The sequence below is a fragment of the Botrytis deweyae genome (assembly GCF_014898535.1).
Source record: "Botrytis deweyae strain B1 chromosome Unknown BDEW_027, whole genome shotgun sequence".
Lineage (NCBI taxonomy): Eukaryota > Fungi > Ascomycota > Leotiomycetes > Helotiales > Sclerotiniaceae > Botrytis > Botrytis deweyae.
The window spans coordinates 272,790-292,872 of record NW_024066234.1 but is presented as its reverse complement, the minus strand read 5'-3'; the positions used below and the strand labels follow the sequence as shown (position 1 = coordinate 292,872).

Sequence of the window (20,083 nt, the reverse complement as noted above, 5' to 3'; positions counted from 1 at the left end):
GGCGGTTGTGTATATTATTTTTATGAAGCATGATAGCGATATGGTTAACTTATGATGATGAGGATCATGGGATGAGATGAAATGAGATTTGAAAATACGTTCCAAAAGATTTCTTGTGTTGCACTGGACTATATCTCCCAGTGCCCATTCTATCGTTCGTTACATACCTACCTAGGTATAACAACTTAAGTCTCATCATTGTAATACTTCAAACTGCACGCACTAAAATGATCCAGATTCTTGAAATGACCATATATAGAAGAGGTTCGTAAAGACAATCTATCCCACATTATTAGCCCTCTCTCGTCACTTATGTGAACCTCACATTGCTGAAATGTCTGAAATATCGCTTTAGTATCCGTGAAGTGCCATTGATATACTCGTTGCCACGTCTTTATAATTGCCGCAAGCAAGTACTTTTATTTTATCATCTGTTTCACCTTTGTCTGACCTTACTCTGTGACTTTATATTTGTTCCATGGAGAATGTTCCTTAATGCTGCCATCAACATGTAACACCATTCACATGTGGGCAAGAACTGTAGGTGGATAAAGTGAACAAGCTGAACACTCTCGTTTCTTTTGCAAAATGAAAGGTTATATGAAATTTGTGGTGATTTTAATATACCAAGGAAATAACCTATCATAATACATGGTTGCTAATTTGTACCATCCCATCATCATCCCATCATCATTTCCTCGTCTACTCATTCCAGGCCATCTCTCATGACTTAATAACCCGAACCTACAACTGCAATCTGAATGTGCCAACCTCGAAGGGCTTCAATGTAATGGAGACCTTTCCTTCCTTGATCTTAAGTTCTTCTTCATCATCCTCCAAAACATTGGTCTTCCAAACCCTCTTCACATCCAGGGTCGTCTCAATTGTTCCCTTACTGGTTCCACCTAAACTATCGTAGATTCTCAAAATAACACTTTGGCCCTTTCTCTTGGCTAATTCACCACGGCTGACATCCTCATCATCTTCACCACGCTTAACAGTATCTAGGATCAATGACGGGTCTCCCGTAAGTTTGATTGGACTATCAAATGCGTTGGTTTGAACACCCTTCGAAGCCTTGCAAAGCTTCAATGGATTGTTGAAGTTAAATGCCGTCCGAACAGTAGTCGAGCCAAGACCTCCTTTATGAGGCAGAATAGCCCAACGAATATGGTGACGACCCATATCTGCATGTGCATCTGGAGCTTTGGGGGCTCGAAGAAGTGATAAGCGCATCACATTGCCACAAGTAGCAAAGCCATATTTGCTATCATTCAGAATGGAGACACCATATTGATTCTCTGAAAGATCGGCGAATTTGTGACAGCATACTTCAAACTTGGCCATATCCCAGCTATTTGAAGTCAGTTAGTCATGTACTACGATTAAAAATGTTGTCAAACTTACGTAGTGTTATAGTGAGTAGGTCGTTTAACGATACCGAATTGTGTCTCATAGGATGCCTCCGTATTTCTAATATCAACTGGGAATTCAACCTTGAGGAATTTCATACTTTCCCTCCATTCAACTTCGCTTTCCGTTTCAACATAAGATTGCTGACCCTTGAATGCGGCTGATAAACTGATGTGAGTCTTTATCCAACTGTCTTTGCTGATCTTAGTCTCAGTCATTACACTGACTCTGTGGGCATCACTCTGTACAATCTTAGTATTTCCTGCGGGCAACTCCTTGCGAGAATCCAAGTGGAAAACTTCCACATCCCAAGCTTGCCAATAAAGTGGTTTATCATCAAATATGACAAGCTGATTGGCTTTACCTCCTTGGACAACTATTTCTCTCTCAGCTTGTAGATCATACAGAGAAGTAATTGCGCCGCCTTCGACTTGGACTTTGAGCTGTTCGTTTTGTAGCACAAAAACGCCCTCTCTGACTTCTTTGACAGTCACTTCGGGTGTCTCTACAATCTTGAAAGTCTTAATGTTCAAGAGACTCCCTTGTCCACAAGCAACTCCGGCTGTATTATCGCCAAGTGGTACGATCTCTCTTCTGTGCCATGGCATCGTGTTCAGAGCCACAAGATCGCCATCCTTGGACGAGTCTTCGGCTTGGCCTACACCTAGAGTCTTGTAAAGCTCTTTGAGAATCTTCTCACCAGTCTTAAATACCTTGGCATATAGCTATCATGTGTCAGTATTGTATGAGGCTAAAGCTAGTGCAAATCACATACCTCATCACTGTCGTCGTAACACATCTCAATAGATGATCCTGGTAGGCAGTCATGGAACTGACACAACAATACAGCCTCCCACATATCGTCAATATCCTCTTTTGGATACTTAAAGTCCTTACTTTTGAGACTAGCAATTGTTGAGAGAAGTTCAATATTGTGTAGCATAATTTCAGAATTTCTGTTATTACGCTTGTTGTTTGCTTGCGTTCTGGGGAGAGTCAGCATAATAGTTGTGAATACTAATAGAATGAAACTTACGTGTAGGTTCCACGGTGAAGCTCAAAATATAATTCACCGTACCAGGTCACTAAGTCTAGACCTTCAGATACCCTTCCCTCCAAGCGATCAAAGAAATCGTCAACAGAGTCACCCATATGAACTCTAGGTATAAGTCCAGTAGTGTCGCTCATTCCACGAAGACGTCTGAGCTTCTCAATCATCTGCCACGTTGGTCCTCCACCACCATCACCCTTTCCAAAGACAAGAAGTGACGTCTCATCTTGATCCATAGATTTGTGCTGTGTTACTGATCTTCTCACATCACCGAAATCAGCATTTGCAGTGTATGTCTCGGAAGGCGCCATGTGACAAATGACCTGGCTACCATCTAGAGATACCCAATTAAATGTGGTATGTGGGAAATTGTTAATGTTGTTCCAGCTGAGCTTTTGAGTGAAGAAGCGTTTCATTCCTGCGAGGCGACACAGCTGAGGAAGTTGACTCGAGTAACCAAAGGTATCTGGTAGCCAAAATGTCTTGGATCTCTCTCCGAAGTTGCTTTCAAAGAACCTTTGACCATACAAAAATTGACGCACGAGGGATTCACCACTAGGCAGATTAGTGTCATGCTCAACCCAACTGCCTCCGACAGGTTGGAATTTTCCTTGTTTGACCTTTTCCTTAACCCGATCAAACACGTATGGATAGTACTGCTTCAACCATTTATACTGTTGAGCCTGGGAGACAGCAAATCGATGCTCGGGGTAACGATCCATAAGGTCACATTGATTTGACCAAGACCTAGCAACTTTTCTTTTGGTCTCGGCCCAAGGCCAAAGCCAACAGGTGTCAATATGGCAATGGCCGATACCATAGACAATAGGCTTTGTGCCAGTCTCATAAACCGCAGGTGAGTTGATGTTTTCACCCAGATATTCTTGTGCAATTTTTCGGCCTTTAATAATTGAATCTTGGTTTCCCAACTCGAAAGCATCAATTATATCATTTGCAACCCTCAATGCTTTATGCTGTTCCCACGAGTCCGATGGGAATTCTCTAGCAGCATCATTGATCTCCCAGATATCAATCCATAAAGCTCGGGCTTCAACGTTTACAGCCACAATCTCGGCCTTTGATAGTTGGAAATATTTATTTGGGTTCGGGGGTTGGATGGAATCGCCACCTGGAGCATTACCGAACATTCCGTTGCAGGCTAGTTTTGATATTAGCATTTAGAAATGTATGATCCATATGTCTTGTCTCTATCTCACCCATCTCAATATAGATTGTGTGTTCCTTTCCGTCGCGGAAATTGTCCGGCAAGACCCATTCAACTCTCTCACCACCTCCAGTCAATCCCTGAAGAGGGTTGCCATCCTCGGTCCATACCATTCCTTCATTGTTGGCATCCCAATGTAACTCCAAAAGGTCCTTTTTCTGAAATTCCGACGGGACGGTTATTCGTACTTTGAACCAATGGGTCGACCACGAAGGACCGAAAGCTTCTCCAATGTGTGTTGATCTAAATTCATGGCTTGTGGCATCTTTGAAAGTGGGTCGAGAAAGGTCCGGAGCGTCCCAGACCGAAAGTTTGATGTGCGGTTCTCCAGATGCGACCCCTTCGTTCAACATTCTATCAACAAGAATCAATTAGCAGATGCGAGAAATCAGAGAATTGAAAAGACCTACGCTCGTAAGTTGTGTCCTTCATATTGTCCGCCAGCATAGAATTGACCAATTCGATCTTTGTAGAGATTAGATATCAATTTACCCTTAGGTCCTTCAGACCTAACAGGATATGAGCTCTTGAGCTCTGGCTTTAGTATAGTTTCACCACCCATAATTGGCAATTGGATGATTTTATTGATGGATTCGAGATGGGATGATGAACTGAGAAAATAAAGCAATTGTCAGTTGTAAAGAGCAGATAGGTAGTAAATAGTAGAAGCTCAGCCGCGGGAAGTGGTAACTCTTCTACTACGCCGCTTGTTACGTAGAAGTGGAGTTCCAACAGGGGTAAGCTTTAGGAAAGCGCGGGGGGAAATGTGGAGGTTGGAAGCCGCGAAACATTACGAGTAAATCCAGTGGCACGTGGCACGTGAAAGGGGTTATATGGTAGATCAACAACTCACCTCGACATCATTCTCGGACTTCCACAGCTAACGCAAACTTGATTCAAAGTAGGTCGTTGATGTATCAAAGAGGAAGACAAGCTGAAGGGTATCAACCAAGATGTCAAAGTCATGAGCACAGCAAATACGAAGTTATATTGTATTCCAAGCCTTTGTAAGGGTCATACAAAGATGCGGGGTTGAAGCTGCAGGTACATTGTTTACGTTATGAGAAGAGAATGATTCGTCGGCGGTGGATTCATTCGTCGAATAGATCGTCCAGAACAATCAATGGTTTCAGTCTACGATATATCGAGTCGGAAGTTTTACAATAGCCGGCAATTACTGGATGGTGACCGACTATGTGCATCACATTCCTTATCAAACATTGGCCAGTGATATTCACGCAACAGAATCACGATTCTCGTCCAAGAAAACACGCTTCGGCTCGAATGAGAGTATTTATTATTACATGGTATTCAAATACACATTTGATACGTGTGCAACAGGAAGTCGGCCTCTATTTGACCTTCTTGAAAGCATACCGTTAGCCATACCATTCTACAAACAGTACTCCAGCCTAGGCTAGCTCCCCAAATCTGCAGTCTATTAAAGCCCTGAAAGAGGACTTGTGCATTGCTTTCTCTCACATTTTATAACTTTATGTTCAGATCAAAGCCATTCAGATGTTCGTCCGTCTATTCAGAGAAGCAATTAGTATTGTGCTTGCCAGAATCACTCATGGAGATTAGTGACTAACCTGGTGTCTGATCCATAATCCCAACAACCAGTATTTGCTTCTTCAATTCCCTTCTCCTCCTCTCCTTTTTATTGACTTTCAATTTTACCTTCTCTACCACCCCATGAAAATGCTCATTCCCTTTCTGTATCACATCTGGAGCCCCTTTAATCCCCATGAATCCCGATTTTTTTGGCATGGGCGTATCTGGGCCTGTAGCACTTCTACCAGCATTGGAGATTATTTCATTGCCTTCTGTTGGTGCCATCTTCGTGCTTCCGGAAAGCCGTTTTAAAGCACCCGATAATATTTCCCCCAATGACCCTGTTGGACCTGTCGCTTTTGGAGAATCCGGTAGCTTATTAGTTGAAAGAAATGGAAAAGGACTCTTCAGGTGGTGTTGACCACTTGAGAAATCTCTCTTTCGAGGCTTATTCGATTCTGGTATTATTATGTTCGGTGGTGCCATGGATGATGTATGTGAGACTGCAGAGGGTCTATGCAAACTCTGATGCTCTTCGCTACCCAAAAATGGAGCAACCGGGGTTCGTGGCTCCCAATAATCTGGGCTTTCGCAGAAATAGCTTTGTCGACTTCTCTTTGTTGGCAATGAGAGTGGTGGTGGCATTAACGCGACATCATCGTTGTGAGCCTTATGTCTGAGTGGATATTCGCGCCCATTCTGATAATCGTACGGCACTCCTTGATCTATCATGTTCTCGAGACCACTAGTGTATGACAGATCTTGGCTAGTATTGAGATCTTCCAAATGACCTTGCATAAACCTTGACACTCGTTCTTTATATTCTGACGATATTACTAATGATCTCGGTGAAGACGTGGCCGGGCTCGATGCATTACTAGGTATGTAGTTGGAGAAGTACGAGCTTCCCTCATCCCGCTGCATCGGAGACACAGGAGCAGAACCAATAGTTTGGGTCTGGTGAGCCATGTGTGAATTTATATCATCTTCTTGGCTGTAAATGCTACCAGAACTGTCAGAGTTATCCGTAGCTAACGATGACTGTCGACTTCTTCCTTCTCTTATTTCCATAGTCGGGTCGTAGCCTGTTCTCTGCATCACCTTCGTTGCCGACTTTGTTAAGGGTGGATCGGGGGGTGGAGGCAATGTACTAGTTTCGGGCGAAGAATAAATTCTCGTCACCCTCCGAAAATCTTCGCTTTCCTCAATATCATCATCGTAACTTTTTGAGACAGAAATTTCCATACAAGGTTTTGGAACAGGTTCTCCATACTCATTCAACCTCCCGTCGAGCCTCCTACTCCCCCTGCCCAACTTCTTCGCTAGAACACCAGGAATTACTGGCAGTGGATCTCTGTTGGAGAGTGAATCCCTGTTGAAGCGCAACTTATCTCCCGTAGTTTGACTATGTTTCAATTGAGGCCGTTTCATAGTTTCCAAGCCACTCAAAGAAGCGGATGTATGACCCCACTGTGCCCATGGTCCTAATTTTGCGCGAGCGCTTGTCTCTAGTTGAGATTGAGATCTCGAATGCGAAAGAGAATGCCTATCTGTTGAAGGAGTCGGTGGCAATGTAGCCCGAAACTGCTCCTTAGATGGCGATTGGTACGCCATGAATAATGACACTGAAAACGAACGCAAACGGAGTGATCTTGATTTGAGAAAAGTGGCATAGGCGCTTTCCGAAATATGTATTTTGGCCACTTGACTAATAGGAAATCTATACAGACAAAGAACGAAAATGACCTACGCTTGATGAAGTATAGAAGAAGAAGAATTCTAGAATGAAAGAAAAGCACTGATTTGTCGGGGATAATATTTTCTCCGAAAGAAAGCAAAGTTTTTGTTTATGGCATGGAGATTTTGTCACGATTCTTTGATGCGCGAGTCTTGAGAAACAAAGAATCATGTCAGCAATGCCACAATGCCGAGCTGCCAAGACCCAAATGAATTTCAAAAAAGTTTTACCATCAGCGTCACTTGGAGGATACCGAATACTCATTATATTTGAATGATGTTGGGTACGAACGCTGTGGAAATAACCAGGCCAAGGTGAAACGAAAGATGCAGAATATGTCGATAACAGGACAGAGCTATCGTGTACGCGAGAACAAAAGGAGATATAGGAGCTCAATTGATAACTCATACGAGTATTGATTTATGGGAAATAATTCTATACATAATTCTATACTCGAAATAAATATATTAGGAATTCATCCTTTGGAACACAAGATAAGTCATTAATCAGTAATAGTCGGCTTCCTATGTAATTTTTTTTTAATTCTACCTCTACCTTTAATCAAGAAAGAAATGTTATACTATGTGAATTCACATTTCACTTTATATATATATAGATTGTATATGTATATAGGTATGTATTACATCTAACTATTAATTCAACTCGAACAAATTTTATCATTTATTTTTGTACACTTGTTGAAAATAATATGGAGATAACGTTGGAGTGACAAGTGATTTGTCTCGCTGGTAGAACGATCTATGCGTACGATCTATGTAGGTGCTCCTATCAAATATTCTTTGGTGCAATACCCTATTCAATACTAGGTACCTACTACTAGATGCCGCCAAGCTCTCTAGACGTCCAAGAGGACAGGTGCACGGATGTCAACGCTTTACAACTTCCAAAACTCATGCCCACGTATATAATCCAATCATTCGAAAATGAATCATCCCATCAAGACTATTAAAATAAACAAAAGACTCCTGCAAAATAACGTCATACGCACTAACAACTTCTCATGAGCTCGCACAGCAAGTGCAATCCAATAGATAAAATCCCAACACCCAGTACGCGCCACGCATTCAATCTCGCTAAGCGATTAACATCCGTTGAAGCATCAGGAAACCCTAGAAACAAATACTTACATCTTACAACTTCTCGTGAGCCACATCAGCCAAAAATTGTCTTGCAGAAGTCAGTACACTTATATGTGAGTATATGTGATTCGCCCCTCGCTAACTATTTCACCTCGCCTCACTTCATCTCACTCCACCATCCATCTCAGTGTTTCTGACAGTCTGGATTGAAGTCTATTCGAGAAATTCAAATCCTTCTACTGCATTTCTCTCCCACACTTTCTCTATCCACATATATAAATACACGTATACTCATGATCACTTAACCTAGCCTATAAACCCCTAAACTCCACACACCATTAATCAACCCCCACCCCCTCTCCTCCATCCCCCATTCCCCCTCCCCCTCCCTTCTACAATCTTCTCTTGCAAATACATAGGTACCACATTAACACCCGCACCATCATCCCGGCCCAACATGCCACCCACACTAACATTCCTCCACAGCGCCTGACACCACCCCTCTATTTTTTCCCAAGTACTCAGAATTCTCAGATCTCTCAATCATCCATGGATACCCATCGCCATACTCTCCACAGGTGGAACCATCCCCACCACTGATTTCACAGACGATATTACCACTATTATAAATGATATACAGTAAGAGATCGACGCGGGGAAAGAAATCATAGTATGTAGTCATTCCTGGGCGCAGTACCTATGGCAAGTGCTCTTGATGAGATGAGCATTACTGAGAGAATCACATTAAAAGAAAAAGTTGGAGGATGGTGGGATTAGCTTTCTTATGTGCGTTTGCGGTTCCAAAAGGTACCAGTCTTCGGGAAATCACTGCTGGGAGCAGCCATGCTAGTATGTGAAAGCGAGTGTTTTTGATTTGAATTCTATAGAAGTGGACTATAAACATTAATACTGATTATCAAGATAGTTTCCTCCCAGCAAGAAACGCCAGACAGAAATACTACCATGATCTTAATGATACAATGGCTAGGGATTACAAAGCCAAGCTAAAACTACAAATTGTGGCCGATTCCCTAACAAAAGCTACTTCGGCTGCCCGTTTGGTGATCCCACCAGTCTGTTTGATACGTGAAGATGATCGGGGGACTCCAGTATCTTTGCAGGAAATTATGATAGCCGCTCAAACATTAGGAAGAGTTATGAATGAAGAACGAGTGTTCTGCGGACAAAATTCATCCTTCAAGAGCCCGGGCTGTACAGCTGGTTTCTCAAGACGAGCTGCAGGCGAGGAGTTCGATACTGCTGAGACCTGGATTAGTTTGATTCTCAAACTTGCTCAATATCCAGGGAAACTTACAATACTGCGGTTCAAAAAAAAAAAAAAATACAAAGGATTAAGAAATAGAAAGTTTTAATGATCGAGTGTCGGATTTTCGCATAGTTCGATTTGTCCATACAGAGATATTCGATCTTATCCCTGAGACAGAATGTCCTTATCGAATCGTTACTATCAATGTAGCTGTTTCTGTGCAAAGAAGCCTGTTTGGGTCAACATAGACATGTTGTTCCATGTTCTACCGAGGTATGGTGATCATGATGGTATATCATCATTACGCAAGTTGCTCGGAAATCTTTATTTACTTTGTAACAGAGCCCTTGCCTTTACTGCCTTACTCGAACCAACTGTTGAACTCTTCAGCGAAGGAAATGAGTCCATCTTCCGACATTGTTATGTTTAGCTCTTCAGCGGTGGAACGGATAACATCTACCGAAATCGGTAAGGTGAAGTTTGACATTTCAATTTCAGACTTCAAATCTTGCATGTCGGGATCAAGATCGCTTTTTATAGTTTGTGAGCCCTTTCCTTTACTGCTTTCCTTGAGACGCTTGTTGGCCTTTTCAGAAATGGAACTGAGATCATCTATCAAAATTGATAAGTTCAGGTTTAGCTCTTCAACTTTAGACTTCAAATCTCGTATGATGGGATCAAGATCGGGACTTGTAATTTGTGGTCCCGTATTAGAGTTTGGGCTTCTAGTCTCTGAGTCGAGTCCATCTTCTGCAATTTCTGCTCCCCGATCAGAATTTGAGCTGCTAGCTTCGGCATTAGGAGCCTCTCTTGTGATTTTAAGATTCCGCTTGAACTTTGGCTTCTTAACCCTGGTACTCGCCTCACTTTTTGTAACTCGTGCTTCCTGCTTGGACCTTGAGCTTTTAATATTACCAGAACGGACACCAACCCATCTGATAGACGATGGTTTCTGTTCAGACTCGAGACCAAGCTGAAGTCTCCGGGGAGACTTCGGCCCTTCAGACCTTGAGCTATGACCGTCCTCTGGAGCAGCTGTATTTGTAGTTTCGTCTCTTGCCTTGACGTGGCCGTCCCACAACTTTTGCAGGAATTTCCGAAGACAAAATTCATTGTCTTCAGCTAGAAATTCCGTGCTGTAATTCCATTGCCACAAGTCCAGATGCTCAAGTTTGATATGACCAGAGCCTATTTTTTCCAGGTTGTTAGATATGGTGACGATAGCAGAATCTGGCATGACGGATTCACGGTCCTTGAAAGTATCTTCTGGGTACGCTTCCCATACTTTATCACGCCACCGCCTAAGCATAAGCTGGCATGCTTCAACAATATCATTTGAAGCTGCACCAGGAAGGATATAATCGTCGTTTTCAATACCTCTCTTTTCATCTTGAAGCTTGAGCCACACTACAACCAGTGTATTTCCAAGCGATGACTGGGAATGGTCTCTTAAATACATATCACGTCTACACCATTCCTTCAAGTCCAGTTCGTCAAGTCCGATTTCGCTAGTACACAATCTCCTCAGGTTCTGAGATATGGTGGCTATAGCAGAGTCTGGTATGATGCATTGTAAACTGACTTCCTCGTGGCTACCATCTTTTGGTAATGCTTCCCATGTGTTCTTACGCCATAGCATGAGAGCCTTATGACATGCAGCAACTGCGTAATCAAAGGTCACGTAGTCTTGTATCCAATCTGTCACTAATTTCCTCACATCTAATCTCGTCTGCGACGCATGTTCGATTGTTGAAAGTTTTGCCTTTTCGAAGAACCCATTGTAATCATCGATATATTCCTTCGCAATCTCAGGTATAAAATCCTCATCCAGCTCGGGTTCGCTAAGAAGTGAGAATATCGTCAAAAGAACATTCTGTAAAGAATTCTCCGTGAGCCATTCAGCTGTGTTGCTGGGCAGGCGGAAATCTTCATCTGCACTGAAGTTGGGGTGATAAATCTGTGTCAAAAAGCGCACTTTCATAGGCCGTTTGGGCCATTGAACAGGAAAATAAATGTGCAGAAAGAAGATACCTCCAGCGTACGGGCTCTCAGAGGGTCCTTCAATGCAGGCGATTCCATTTGTAAGGTCAAAAATATTTCCAAATGCACCAACTCTACTATCATAAAGAGAAGCAGGACAAACACTAAGATAAGGAGTTGTATCATCGGCATGAACAGCTTCGTATTCTAAGGATAAAGTCCTGGTACGGTCATATGGAGCCTTTTCCCTGCTAAACTTCAGTACACTGAGTGGCGTATGCTTGAAATGAACTTGGATGGCTCGATTAATACGATTTTTATGTCTGCTCCGAATCTTCGATAATTTCTCTCCACAGGGTACAGTTGTTTTGGTATCAGGATTGGGATTGGACGCAAGTGTATACGTAGGCGTATACGTAGACTTGGACTGCTGATTCAACCCGGGTTCCTCCTCGGAGTCATTCCAAGGCTCGAAAACATTGGGATTCTCTGCCATATTGACTTTAAGTTAATATGATTGTCCGAGTTCGTAGGCGGCAAGCTTTTTTGTACAACCAGGACTGCCAAATTGAAGTTTCGTATGTTTTCAGTTTGCTTTCCAAAATCAAAGAATGATTAACAGGTCAAAAGAACGAGTGAGGAGATATCAACTATTTCTTCCAAAAATCTAATCTGGTATGAATTGTGAGGGATGAAGATTGTGGGATGAGTGAAGAAAAACGCAACGAGGTGAGTAAATAAAGATCAATGCCATTTTGAATCGTTTTGGGAAGGTACTATGGATTTCAGATCTTAAGAAACAGAATAGGAAACCACTGTCATGAATGAATGTTAGATGATACTACCTAGGTAGGTAGATGATAAGTAGTGCTCAGCAAGCGAGCAAGAGCTTTGGGAGCTTATTATTCCACTATCCCTGATCGGTTCTAGCATATGTTCAACCTATCAATCGACAACTACAAGATAGATAGAAAACCCAACTTATTGTCTCATCGAACATTGAACTTTTTCAAAACAACATGCCAGTGAGCAATAGGAAAAACGTGAGATAGAAAAAACCTATCGACACATCGCGGATTACTACTCCAACCCCCCTGTCCACGCCTAGATTCAAGAATGAAAACACCTGGACCAGCAGGATTCATTGAGATATGGAAGCGAAAACAAAAATCGAAAAATGCAAAACCATCGAACCATTACGAAAGTGTTCACAACTAATAAACTTGATATCCATCCGGCCAAGAGCGATGCAATTTACAAATCCACGCGTGCTGATTCTTGGACGTTGATGAATCGGAACACCCAGTGGTGTGATTTCATCAGCCCATATTCTGCACAACCAGACATGACCAGTTGCAAGAAATGTATTGTATAAAAGCAAAAGAAAGTATCCCAAGTTTTATTCTCTATCTTAAGCTTTCTTCTTGCAATCCCACAGGCGTTTATATTGTTGTATCCATTACTTCTACTCAAATCGCGATCTCCTCATCATGCCATTCGACACAACCATCAAAAAAGTCGCTGTAGCTGGCGTTAGTCCCCACTCCCATCCCCATCCCCATCTCTCTTCTCCATCTCCCCTCTCAAATAACAACCCCCAGGCATCCGGCCCAGTAGGCCAAGCAATCGTCACCGAGCTCCTCAAATCCGAACTCTTCGACATCACAATCCTAACCCGTGATTCCACCACCTACCAATCACTATTCGCCCGCGCGCTCAAAGTAATCCAAGTCGACTACACCTCTCTCCCCTCTCTAACCCACGCCCTAACCCACCAAGACGCCCTGATTTCCGCCCTCTCCCCCCGCGCCATCCCCACCCAAAAACTCCTCATAGACGCCTGCATCCAAGCCCACGTGCACCGATTCCTCCCCTCAGAATACAGCTATGATTTCTATTCCCCGCGCATCCACTCGCTCTCCGCCAGCAAGCAACTCTTCGCCCAGAAAATCGCCATCGAAGAATACCTCAAAGAGCAAGCCACCCACACCTCTCTAAGCTACACCCTCCTCTTCAGCAACCCCATCCTCGAACTATCCCTCCAAAACAACCTCTTCTTCGATTTCCAATCCCGCACCGCGACCCTCAACCCCCAATCAAAAACCACCCCCATCTCCCTCACCACTCTCCCTAGTCTTTCAAAAGCCGTCCGGAGAATCCTCACCCACCCACGCGAAACGGCAAATCGACCTATCCGCATCAAAGATATTGACATCTCCCATGAAAAACTCTTGTCAATCGCCCAATCACTCACACCCGGTCAAGAATGGAACATTCGCACCGACGCAAGCTCAGATTCGGACTCGAGTTTTGATTTCGGAGGAAACTTCGAGCGCGTGCATAATAGTGTTTTTGGAATCAAGGAGATGACGCCAGAAGAATTGGAGGAATTAGTAAGAGTTGCGTGTGGAGTAGAAAAGTCGTAATGAGCATCTATTGTGCTATGTGGGTTGGAAAGATCATAGGCGTTGAAGACGGCGTTATGGAAGCTGTCTGAATATACCACTGTTATTAAACTTGAAACAAATTTTTCTCTGCGTATAATCCCCTTCCCTAGTGATTCATTGCAGTAGTGATCATCCGGCGACGAAAGAGATTCTTCTTGATACTCGACTGAGAACCCCCTCTCTCCCACTACACATTCATATCAGTAATCTTCATAATCTCACCAGTCCCAGCTGGAATTACAATCATGATGAATTTCGTCTACGAAATCAATTAATAACGAACATTTCACATGCTAAAAAATGAGCACTTCCATCCAAAATCAAATGCTGCATTTGAATCATTAATCTGACAAAGTATACTACATGATCATTACGTCCGTTCAACTCATGTTAACCTCCCCTCCCCAAAATTCAACCCAGTTTCACCTCATCCAATCCTCGTGAAAACATCATCTTCTCCCTGACTTGTCGCATGAAAAGCATACTTGAAATAGAGAACCGAGAGGGTATATCGCAGACGGATAGCACTCCTGCAATGCAATGCGGCCTTGCCTGTGACTAAAAAAAAAGCAATAAGAAAATACGTTGTGATAGCTTATCCTGAAACATCTGGAACAGTAGTCTCCTAAAAAGCATCCTCAAAAGGACAATCAATACTGTCATGTCCGTCCCGTTCACATACACCGCACCATTTATCCATATTAATTACTCCACTTTCCTTTCCTGGTGCAGCTCCTGGTTCCATGAGATTGGGAATAGTTTTGATAGGCGATGCATCAGGAGATTTCTTGGCTGGCACTAAGGGTGCCGGTTTGTATTCTTCCTGGGATGGCTTGGGTGATAATTTAAGTCCCTCCATGACAACATCCTTTCCTGTTCGATGCTGTTTAGGAGACTCATCCTTAGAATTGCTGCTGTTACCGTTGGGGCCAAACATCGGGCAATGTAGGACATCATGACCTGAGGTTTCGCACAATTCACAGAAGTCCTCAGCTGCAGAGGAGTAGCCGTCATTCTCAGGCATTGTCTCCAGATTATTACGGTAAGCATCTGAGGTTCCACGTTCTCGCCAGCTTTCAACTGTGCTCTTAGTATCTTGGAGAGGATTTCTATCCTGAGTCACAGTTCCACTGCTCATGGCACTAGTACGATGCGTGGTAGGATTGCCAACACTTCCCCTTCGTAGTCCCTCTAACTCGCGCTCCATCTGTTCTTCTTTATTGCCTTTGCTTTCTACCAGAGCACGGAGCTCACTCACTTCTTGTTCTAGCTTCTCCCGGATACGGCGCTCCTCTTCAGAAACTGAAGCGCTTTCTGTACGGCTTCGACTAAGACCAGGTCGTAAAATGTTTGGTGTTGTGTCCTGATCCGAGAGATTTCCATCGGGTATGGCATCTCTACTGAGCGAGTGAATGATGGCTTTCAATCCACGAATCTCGTCATCTCTCTGCGCAATCTCTTTGGAATGTGTTCCCGCACTTGCGCTCGCAGGAGAATTTGCGTTACTAAGAGCTTCGGCAGTCTTCTCTCGCTCGCGACGGAGTTCAGATCGAGTTCTTTCAACCTCTCCACGCAAGAACTCAACTTCACCCCGAGCTTCGGCTTCACCACGTCGTGCATCTTCAAGACCTTCCTCGAGCTCCTGAACGAGCTCTTCTAGCTGTTTCAGTTGTACAGCAACGTGCTTGACATCATGACTATTCTCGTGCATTGTATCGAGCTCAATTACAAGAGCACGCATGCGCTCATCATATACTCTCTCGGTTTCCGCACCGGCCATTTCGAGCGTGTCTATCGTGCTTCTGAAATCAGCTCGATGCTGATCAAACTCTGCAGTCAGCATGGCGATTTTGTCGTTCTTTTCACGTATAATTGCCCTTAACTGTGTTACGTCTTTGTCATCCACACTTTCCCGACTATGTCTACCACTCGCGTTCTCATTATTGTTCTCCATCAACGATTGTGCTTCGCTGAGAGTTTTCTCCATGTCTTCAATAATGGAAGCCTGTTCTTTTATTTCCCTATCGCGATCTTCTAACAGACTTCTCAATCGCTCAAATTCGTCGTCAGTAGCCCGGGAGGTTGTACGCGATGCGGATCTTGATGCAGGTCGTAATTTCGCGTTAAAGGAAGAGACTGAGCCTACGCTTCCGTTTGTTGCCGTGCGTGCAATCTCTGCAGGAGGTGTCTCTTCATCACTGTAATTCATCGAGTTCATTGGTGCAGATCTATTCCCCGTTCCAAGTGCGGAAACACTTCGTGGAGGTACTGGTGTTTTCAAGCCATTTCGGGGGGTATAACCAACTTTCTTACTTGGATCTCTAGAATCTTGTGTTCCTCTAACGCTCTGTCCAAAGTTTGCCTGTGCAGGGCTTGCATATCGAGATGGGACCCTTTGTGCAGGTGTATTTAATGATGGGTTAGCATTGGGTGCTCTTCGAACTGGTGACTCTGGTCTTGAAGTAGTAGGTGTAGCCATGGATGGTCGTGTCTTTTGAACATATGGGTTTGCTGTTCTGCCTGGACCAACAGATTGACTGAATCTTGGTAACGAGGGTGTTGGTTGACCATTTAACTCGGGTCCTAATCTCCCAGCCCTGTTGCCCATCGATGGAGAAGCCGGTGAAAGGGGAAATGACTCATCGTGCGAAGAAGGGGTGCTACGTCTTGTCGCCCTGTTAACTGGAAGAAAAATTCCAGCACCGTCGATTGTTGTGTCGAAGTAGTGAATTCTGCATCGAACATCAATCAGTTCATTGTCTGCAGACGTAAATGCTTGAATGGCTCACCCTTCAACATCTCCATTGTTTTTTCCTTTTGAAGCAAACATTTCACTTAATTCTACTCCAGCAAATACACCCTTTTTGCCTTGCACGCTGCCAACAAATTTGACAATGCCATACATGTTACCTGGTACATCGACTATATCACCAACCTCTAGTTCCTCCGGCCCACCGCCAACCCGAGCAGGTGTGTATGGTGGCATGTTGCCTACTGTTGGCATATCCTCATCAAAAACTGTAGAAAGAGGGTATCTCTTGCTTGCATCTGGGATTGTCGCAAGTGAATTTGAGGTAAGGGAAGCAAGTGAGACTTGTCGAGACGGTTGCGACCTAGGATTATTTAAGGCAAAACCTTGACCGTTATTGGAAGGATATGCAGGAACGGGTGTAGCTCCTGAAGCTTGTAGTAATGCCAAATTATAGGAGGCGTTGAGATTGGGTGTTGATTTGGTGCTCAAAATTCCCGTTTTGACGAAAGTCGATTTTTTGGGTGACCTTTTCGGTGTTGAGATTCTTGTGGTCGACATTTGTACCAATCCACCCAAAATACTCCCTATTATTGTTTTCTGTATTCCCACCCCTCACAATTCACCAATGTGAGCCAATCAACGTTCTTGTTTGTCTGGTAGAAGCCCCTATACAATTAACTTTGATTTTGTCTCTCAAAATAAAGCCGAATGTTATTCAATTCGCATTTGTATCGTTATGAAAGATGGGGACAATAATTCTAAGATGATTTGTCGTTCTTTTCATTGATTGACGTCCACAGTCGTTACTAAGAATTGCAAGGTAATGCTAGATAAAACAAGAGGAAGAAAGGATTATGAATGAACTTGTGGGGGCAGAAGATGTGAAGGATATGGCAGGTACGTAGAAGTTATCTCCTTCACCTATAGCTAGGTAGGCAGTAGAAGAAGACTTGGAAACGGCAGGAGAAAGAGAGAAGCAGTGCAAGTGCAAGTGCAAATGCAAATGCAGTCTGCAGGAGAGATCAACGCCGGTACATATGTTTGTTTATAGACATGTTGATCCGACCCCTGCAACAGAAGGAAGAGTATCACGGTGAACTTGAGAGTGGAAGAAGATCAAAGTCAACATTCGATACGGAAATATAGCCAATGGCATCGGTGGGCATGAGTGTAATCAAATTGTGGTTCCTCATTCCTTGTTCTGTAAGATCATTCTACCGTTTCCTATGGAAGCATAGTCCGGGCCCCCATCATGAAGCTTCTGCAGGTGTATATTACATACCTATCCGATCTAATCCACTATTCCTATTCCGCTGGAAAGGACATGGTTCACATGAAGCAGCTGTCCTCATCATTGTTAATTAGATGGCCCAGCGAAACGCCTCATGGTCCTTCTTTAAGCTTCAATTGATTGTCTATATTGGGTGATTCTATATTACCCCCATTCAAAGGATGTCCTGTAGTATCTTTCGGTGATCAATGCTTTTGCTAACATGTCTCTCATGAACTGATAAATCTGATTAAATCTACCAGTAATTCGAGAGGTATCTCTGCCTATCGGAATGTGTGGGGATCTTAATATAGATACGACTTATTGTCTCTCTAGCTCCGTGAACCTCGAAATCAAACTTCACAGGAAGTACACACCATACAGTTTAGACACCTAGTGATGAGTGAATAAAGCACATACAAGCTTCGCGACATCATTGATATAGGAATTCACAGTTTGGGAGAGTCTTCCCTTTCGTTGCTTGTCCAACATTGTTTTGATGTCAGGATGGCCCCCTGGTCCTTGCAATTGATGCAGGTACAGACAAGTACAGACAGGTACGGGTAAGCATCAGGGTAAGCATCATGATAGTCCGTCATCTGAGCTCGGAGCTTGAGTATTTTGTAGCATATAAAGTGCACTAGGAATCTAGGACATCTAGGACATCACTCAGTTTGGAAAGAAATTAATTACGATTAATTAGAACTTTGATTGTCTGGTAACTTGAAGCTAACAATTTCTCTGTCTGATACTGGTGTACCCTTTAACTTCAATGTCAAGATATCCGATAGCTTCACCCTTGTTAACCTTAATCTAGGCAGGCAATTGTAGGAGCTCGAAATTTCAGCCCATAAAGCAATGGGTGCTGTTATGTCCTAGTCCTTTCGCTCCATAGGTAGTGAACGCTATATAAACACTTGAAAACTTATATTTTCTGTAGCCATTGTCCAGATTAGCGAGTTACTTATATAGAAACCACAAGAGCAAGGCGATATTGTATATTATTGTTCCAATGTAGAACATACCTCAGAGAATGACTACTGGGGTATGTAGGTTGTTGAAGCAAACCTTTTGACTTTGCCTGGAGTCGTTCGATTTTTCTTCTTGTATGAATATTTTCGTTTCATTCCATAGACCCCCTAGGTCTTTGTTGATTTTCATAAATGTCGCCTCTTTCGAAGGGCCTTGTGCCATCGTTCAAAACCATGGCCTCCCTATGGCGTCTTCTGAGATAATCTTCTGCCATAGTTTGATCCCTTGGTCTTCTCTCGGCATAATAGCTGTCGAATTCCTCCATGTCTTGATCCTCAGTTCCTTTCGTCGCAAGGTACCTTGCAGCTGAATCAGGACTTGCGGGTAGAAGTTTCGCTTCCTCTAACATTTTCCTGCCCCTTTGGTCATGAAATAGTGGCACAATCACTCGATTCAAGCTCTTCTCTTTGTTGAGGGAGTCCATAAAGTTGATTGAACGTTCCTCTGTGGTTACACCCCAAGGCTCTTTCACCAACCAACGTTCTATAAACCCAGCGTTGAGAAGTTCCTGAACACCGTATTTGTAAATCAACTCGTTTATTATCATGAGACAGCTTTTCTCCGCTGTGTCGCGAAGGGGCCAGTTATCCCAGTCTGGGTCGTATTCATGGTGCACGTAGTCCTCAACAGAATATTCCAAGCTTTTGACAAGTGCTTCATATGTTTCGGGCTTGTGTATACGTTTGACAGTCGCTAGAATAGGATGAGCCTAATGAAACAGGAAGTTGAGAGTAGAAATACATACAATTGTTCACAATCAAGATAAATGCTCGAACTGCTATCGCTCGTTTGCCGTATTCTGGTTGACTAATTTCATGAAGTAGGCTGTTAATGGCGTATTCATTGTGCAGAGCACGTTCGCAGACGATAATTGATGCAGTCTCTTGAATTCCGTAATTCGGATTTTTGATCAACTTCTCCAATGTACTGAGTTTCAAAGAATCCTCGGTCTTCTGGTCGATGAAATGCGATTTGTTCTCGGGTGGTGGAATTGTGGCAGCTTCACGAAAATGAACGAGGCGATAACGCACGAAGGCCAAAACAGCACAAGTTGTAATCCCCAGCCCTAAAAACAACAATCGCTCCTGTCCTGCTGGCGATAGCATCGCCATGTTTGTTGAAACTACATTCAGTGAAGAAAGTGGTTATGATGAGAATTATGGGTTGATGGATTTGTTCAGAATCGTAACCCACAAGGCTGACGAACGAAGGGTTATTCTTGTGGGGCAGTCACGCGTACATAGTACCGGTATT

The 20,083-nt window shown here is 43.4% G+C and overlaps 6 protein-coding genes across 6 annotated transcripts; 1 reads left to right on the top strand and 5 right to left on the bottom strand.

Moving 5' to 3' along the window:
- Window positions 1-315: 315 nt before the first annotated feature.
- Window positions 316-4,553, bottom strand: EAE98_009329 (uncharacterized protein; the record flags this gene model as incomplete). Its single annotated transcript, XM_038956950.1, has 7 exons — window positions 316-1,354; window positions 1,408-2,138; window positions 2,189-2,399; window positions 2,450-3,623; window positions 3,682-4,043; window positions 4,100-4,300; window positions 4,543-4,553. 7 exons carry the CDS (start codon window positions 4,551-4,553, stop codon window positions 745-747), a joined length of 3,300 nt encoding a protein of 1,099 aa, XP_038806717.1. The 3' UTR covers window positions 316-744.
- Window positions 4,554-5,276: 723 nt separating this feature from the next.
- On the bottom strand, window positions 5,277-6,857 carry EAE98_009328 (uncharacterized protein; the record flags this gene model as incomplete). The annotated part of the gene is made up of 1 exon (XM_038956949.1): window positions 5,277-6,857. One exon carries the CDS (start codon window positions 6,855-6,857, stop codon window positions 5,277-5,279), a length of 1,581 nt encoding a protein of 526 aa, XP_038806716.1.
- Window positions 6,858-9,709: 2,852 nt separating this feature from the next.
- Window positions 9,710-11,824, bottom strand: EAE98_009327 (uncharacterized protein; the record flags this gene model as incomplete). The annotated part of the gene is made up of 1 exon (XM_038956948.1): window positions 9,710-11,824. One exon carries the CDS (start codon window positions 11,822-11,824, stop codon window positions 9,710-9,712), a length of 2,115 nt encoding a protein of 704 aa, XP_038806715.1.
- Window positions 11,825-12,818: 994 nt separating this feature from the next.
- EAE98_009326 (uncharacterized protein) lies at window positions 12,819-13,754 on the top strand (the record flags this gene model as incomplete). The annotated part of the gene is made up of 2 exons (XM_038956947.1): window positions 12,819-12,860; window positions 12,930-13,754. The coding sequence occupies 2 exons, from the start codon at window positions 12,819-12,821 to the stop codon at window positions 13,752-13,754; spliced, it is 867 nt and encodes a 288-aa protein (XP_038806714.1).
- A 646-nt stretch (window positions 13,755-14,400) lies between these two features.
- Window positions 14,401-17,085, bottom strand: EAE98_009325 (uncharacterized protein; the record flags this gene model as incomplete). Its single annotated transcript, XM_038956946.1, has 2 exons — window positions 14,401-16,507; window positions 16,565-17,085. 2 exons carry the CDS (start codon window positions 17,083-17,085, stop codon window positions 14,401-14,403), a joined length of 2,628 nt encoding a protein of 875 aa, XP_038806713.1.
- Window positions 17,086-18,920: 1,835 nt separating this feature from the next.
- EAE98_009324 (uncharacterized protein) lies at window positions 18,921-19,941 on the bottom strand (the record flags this gene model as incomplete). Its single annotated transcript, XM_038956945.1, has 2 exons — window positions 18,921-19,522; window positions 19,575-19,941. The coding sequence occupies 2 exons, from the start codon at window positions 19,939-19,941 to the stop codon at window positions 18,921-18,923; spliced, it is 969 nt and encodes a 322-aa protein (XP_038806712.1).
- Window positions 19,942-20,083: the final 142 nt, after the last annotated feature.